The sequence below is a fragment of the Triticum dicoccoides genome, chromosome 5A, assembly GCF_002162155.2.
Source record: "Triticum dicoccoides isolate Atlit2015 ecotype Zavitan chromosome 5A, WEW_v2.0, whole genome shotgun sequence".
Taxonomy (NCBI): domain Eukaryota; kingdom Viridiplantae; phylum Streptophyta; class Magnoliopsida; order Poales; family Poaceae; genus Triticum; species Triticum dicoccoides.
The window spans coordinates 612,179,525-612,184,975 of record NC_041388.1 but is presented as its reverse complement, the minus strand read 5'-3'; the positions used below and the strand labels follow the sequence as shown (position 1 = coordinate 612,184,975).

At 45.6% G+C, this 5,451-nt stretch overlaps 1 protein-coding gene across 1 annotated transcript; it reads left to right on the top strand.

Moving 5' to 3' along the window:
• The first annotated feature begins 1,576 nt into the window (after positions 1–1,576).
• LOC119298084 (sister chromatid cohesion 1 protein 1-like) lies at positions 1,577–4,087 on the top strand. Its single transcript, XM_037575608.1, has 7 exons — positions 1,577–1,631; positions 1,847–1,915; positions 2,018–2,076; positions 2,196–2,240; positions 2,317–2,336; positions 2,423–2,499; positions 3,903–4,087. The coding sequence occupies exons 1-7, from the start codon at positions 1,579–1,581 to the stop codon at positions 4,042–4,044; spliced, it is 465 nt and encodes a 154-aa protein (XP_037431505.1). The 5' UTR covers positions 1,577–1,578; the 3' UTR covers positions 4,045–4,087.
• The last annotated feature ends 1,364 nt before the right edge of the window (positions 4,088–5,451 follow it).

Below are 5,451 nucleotides of genomic sequence, written 5' to 3'. Positions count from 1 at the left end.
GGGCAGTGCTTCCAGTGACTAGTCCCTTTGCAGTAAAAGCACTTAGTCTCAGGCTTAGGTCCAGACTTGGGCTTCTTCACTTGAGCAGCAACTTGCTTGCCATTCTTCTTGAAGTTCCCCTTCTTCCCTTTACCCTTTTCTTGAAACTAGTGGTCTTGTTAACCATTAACACTTGATGCTTTTCTTGATTTCTACCTTCGTCGATTTCAGCATCACGAAGAGTTTGGGAATCGTTTCCGTTATCCCTTGCATATTATAGTTCATCATGAAGTTCTAGCAACTTGGTGATAGTGACTAGAGAACTCTGTCAATCACTATCTTATCTGGAAGATTAACTCCCACTTGATTCAAGTGATTATAGTACTCAGACAATCTGAGCACATGCTCACTGGTTGAGCTATTCTCCTCCATCTTGTAGGCAAAGTAATGTCAGAGGTCTCATACCTCTCGACACGGGCATGAGTATGAAATACCAATTTCAACTCTTGGAACATCTTATATGCTCAGTGGCATTCAAAACATTTTTGAAGTCCCGGTTTTAAGCCGTAAAGCATGGTGCACTAAACTATCAAGTAGTTATCATACCGAGCTTTTGTCAAAACGTTCAAAATGTCTGCATCTGCTCCTGCAATAGTTCTGTCACCTAGCGGTGCATCAACGACATAATACTTCTGTGGAGCAATGAGGATAATTCTGAGATCACGGAGCTAGTCCGCATCTTTGTTACTATCATCTTTCAACTTATTTTTCTCTAGGAACATATCAAAAATAAAACAGGGGAGCTAAACGCGAGCTATTGATCTACAACATAGATATGCTAATACTACCAGGACTAAGTTCATGATAAATTGAAGTTCAATTAATCATAGTACTTAAGAAGTCCCACTTAGATAGACATCCCTCTAATCATCTAAGTGATCATGTGATCCAAATCAACTAAACCATGTCTGATCATCACGTGAGATGGAGTAGTTTTCAATGGTGAACATCACTATGTTGATCATATCTACTATATGATTCACGCTCGACCTTTCGGTCTCAGTGTTCCGAGGCCATATCTGCATATGCTAGGCTCATCAAGTTTAACCTGAGTATTCCGCGTGTGCAATTGTTTTGCACCCGTTGTATTTAAACGTAGAGCTTATCACACCCGATCATCACGTGGTGTCTCAGCACGAAGAACTTTCGCAACAGTGCATACTCAGGGCGAACACTTATACCTTGAAATTTAGTGAGAGATCATCTTATAATGCTACCGTCTATCTAAGCGAAATAAGATGCATAAAAGATAAACATCACACTACTAGAAAAAGGGCTATAGATAGGATTGACACTAATGGCGCACCAGAAAGTTGGTGCGCCATTAGTATATACTAATGGCGTACCACCTTCTGATGCGCCATTAGAGTTGAAACTACTAATGGCGCACCATGCAAAGGGTGCGCCATTAGTATCAAATTTTCTTTGAACTAGTGCGCCTGTCCAAACATACTAATGGCGCATCCTGCTTAAGTGCGCCATTAGTAGTTGTAACTACTAATGGCGCACCAGGTAGTGGGTGCGCCATTAGTATCCAAGATGTTCTACTCGCACCAGCTCCTCGCGCGGAAGGCGCCGCTCGGCCAGATATGGTGCGTCCCCTCCCCTCTCTCCCTCCCTCCCTCGCCGGCCGCCGCCTCTCGCCCCCCTCGGTCGCGGCCGCCGGCCGCCGATTGCGCCCGTCCCGCGTTTTCCCGCTCGGTCCGGGGCGTTTCCGGACGCGCCCGTCCGATCCGCTCCCAATGCGGCGGGTTCCCCATCGCCTCGATCTCCTCTGACGCTCCTCTGCTCCCTGTCCCCGTCGCAGGATGGCCGCCACGCTCCACGCCAAGATCAACCGCAAGCGCCTCGACAAGCTCGACATCATCAAAATCTGGTGAGCCCCCGACCCGATCCCGCCAATTTCTCTCTGCTTTGAGCCCGCGGTCCGCCCCGATTCTAATCCGCGTGTGCCGCGCTGTGTCTGGCGCTGCTGCAGCGAGGAGATCCTGAACCCGTCGGTGCCCATGGCGCTCAGGCTCTCCGGGATCCTCATGGGTGAGCCGTCCCTCCGGGTCATTTCGCTCCTTTTTTTCCCTCGCCGGATTCGTTCCTGTTCTCCCCCGGGGATGTGACGCGTGTTTGTTGCTGTTGTTGCCTGTGCGCGTGATGAGCAGGCGGCGTGGTGATCATGTACGAGAGGAAGGTGAAGCTTCTCTACGGTCAGTCCATCTGCTTGCTGCACTTTTTTGTTGTCGAAATGTTCAGATTCTCATCGTTTCCAACTGTTCCTCGCAGATGATGTGTCCCGTCTTCTGGTAAACTTCGACTTCCAGTCTTGCCCAGTTCATCCTGCTTGGTAATTTGGTGGTTGGGTTTACGCTTGCGCTGATTTCTTCCGCAGATTGAGATCAACGAGGCATGGAAGATCAGGCCGGCCGTGGACCACACCGTCCTCCCCAAGGGCAAGGCTCAAGCCAAGTGAGTGCGCTCTCCGTCTCCATGCCCTTCTACAAGTTTCTGAATGTGCTTGTGTCCTGATAATGCGGAGCCGGCGTCCATTTCTCTCTGGAATGGGGTTTTCTTTGTGTGTTTGGACCGCGTGGTATTAGCCTGATGGTTTGCAGGGTACCAAGGTGGCTGTATGTATGGACAGCTTAACTTTGTCTGTTTATGAAATTTCTGAGAGGCTCGATAGCAATGCAATCTCTGTCAGCTTGCTTGTTACCAATTGGTGTGTTCTGCATTGTACAGTATTGAGTTTACGATGATATGTGATTTGCGATGTTTTCAGATGTTTCTAGTAGAAGTTTCTGAATGTGTTTGCGTGGTGATGATGGAGAGTTGGTGTCCATTTCTCTGTGGAAATGGAATTTTCTTTGTGTCTTTAGACCGTGTGGTGTTAGTCTGATGGTTTAGATTGGAGGCTGTTGCAAGGTGCCAAAGTGGCTGTATGAGCAACTGAACTTTCTGTGTTTATGAAATTTCTTAAGATGCCTAACAACACTGTCAGTCTGTCAGCTTGCTTGGTAACTATTGCTGTGTGCTCCATTGTGCACTATTGATTTTACAATGACCAACGACACTACTTTGTGGTGTTTTCAGATGTTTCTAGAATTTTATTGATGATGCCATATCACTGATTGCGTGAAATGTAACTGGGATGCACAGTCCTAGCCATGGGTCCATGCTGTGAAATGTAACTGGGACGCACAGCCCTAGCCATGGGCCCTCGCTGTGTGATCCTGCTATAACTTGACTCTGTTCTTGTGTTTGTGGGGCAGCAGCTATTCATATAGACCTTCATATGATTTTGTGTCTCCTGTCTTGATATTCTCATTGCTTGATTACATTCATGGGTTGCAACTTTGCCTAAGGGGGGGTCGTTTGGGTGTTATAGCTGTTGATGCAAGGGTTCATGCAGGTATTTATGTCTTTGTATGTTGCTGATTGTTATGTCTGGGTTAGTCAATTTTAATCAGCTCCAGGTGCAAGGGATTGACTGATATCGGTTGATTTTGGGTTGTTCAGTGCTGACTTATTATTTTGGTATTGGTTTCTTATTCAATATCAGTCAATCTCTTGAGACTGGATGGTCTAATTATAGCAGATCTGGGGGTTGTAATGGTACTTGAGAAATAATGCTATGTTCAGAGGGGATCTTTATCACCTTGGAAAACTGTTAACATATCTTAATATTCTGTCATGTTCAGAGCGCGGACTCTTGTCGCTTGCCTTTGGAAGTTTGTTAGCACTCCAAATGAGATATTTAATCTCTTGCTACTGTGTCATTGCCTTTGAGAAAAGGGTTTTATGGAGAATGATATGTCTTAAGATTAAGAAAACAGTGTGTCATTTTTATCTGAAAGTGCTGCTTCTTGCAGGTATGAAGCAGTAACACTGCCAGAGAACGCGGTGGATATGGAGGTGGAGCAGCCCGTGTTTTTCACAGATACTGATACTACTAGGTTCCGCGGAATGGTAATCGTTGTCATCTGTGTATTCTGGAAGTTGAAACTGTGTTAGTCTATTGTATTCGGAGACTAATATGATGAATTGTATTCAAAGACTAATCTTCTATTGTATTCGATGAATCTGTTGTTGATGTGTGCTGTCTATATTTTGTCAAATTATACATTTTGTAACCTGTGCAAAAAACAGAAAATAAAAAAATAAAAAAACCCTAATATTCATACTAATGGCGCATCACATGACAGTGCGCCATTAGTATGACAAAGCATACTAATGGCGCATCACTGGTCAGTGCGCCATTAGTATGCCGCGGTTACTAATGGCGCATCCCGTGGTTGTGCGCCATTAGTATGCCAAAGCACCTGGGTATACATGGCCCCTGGGAGGCATACTAATGACGCACCGTAGCCTATACTAATGGCGCACCAGTGGTGCGCCACTAGTATACCAGATACTAATGGCGCACCACTGGTGCGCCATTAGTAAAAATTACTAATGGCGTGCTAGTAATGGCGCACCAGTGATGCGCCATTAATGGCCAAATTAGGTGCGCCATTAGTAGCGGTTTTTCTAGTAGTGTCACACGCAATCAATATAAGTGATATGATATGGCCATCATCATCTTGTGCTTGTGATCTCCATCTCCGAAGCACCGTCATGATCACCATTGTCACCGGCGCGACACCTTGATTTCCATTGTAGCATCGTTGTCGTCTCGCCAACTATTGCTTCTATGACTATTGCTACCGCTTAGTGATAAAGTAAAGCAATTACAGGGCGATTGCATTGCATACAATAAAGCGACAACCATATGGCTCCTGCCAGTTGCCGATAACTCGGTTACAAAACATGATCATCTCATACAACAACTTATATCTCATCACGTCTTGACCATATCACATCACAACATGCCCTGCAAAAACAAGTTAGACGTGCTCTACTTTGTTGTTGTAAGTTTTACGTGGCTGCTACGGGCAGAGCAAGAACCGTTTTTACCTACGCATCAAAACCACAACGATAGTTCGTCAAGTTAGTGCTGTTTTAACCTTCTCAAGGAACAGCCATAGCCACACTCGGTTCAACTAAAGTTGGAGAAACTCACACCCGCCAGCCACCTGTGTGCAAAGCACGTCGGTAGAACCAGTCTCACGTAAGCGTACACATAATGTCGGTCCGGGCCGCTTCATCCAACAATACCGCCGAACCAAAGTATGACATGCTAGTAAGCAGTATGACTTTGTATCGCCCACAACTCACTTGTGTTCTACTCTTGCATATAACATCTACGCATAAAACCAGACTCTGATACCACTCTTGGGAAACGTAGTAATTTCAAAAAAATTCCTACACACACAGGATCATGGTGATGCATAGCAACGAGAGGGGAGAGTGTGTCCACGTACCCTCGTAGACCGAAAACAGAAGTGTTAGCACAACATGGTTGATATAGTCGTATGTCTT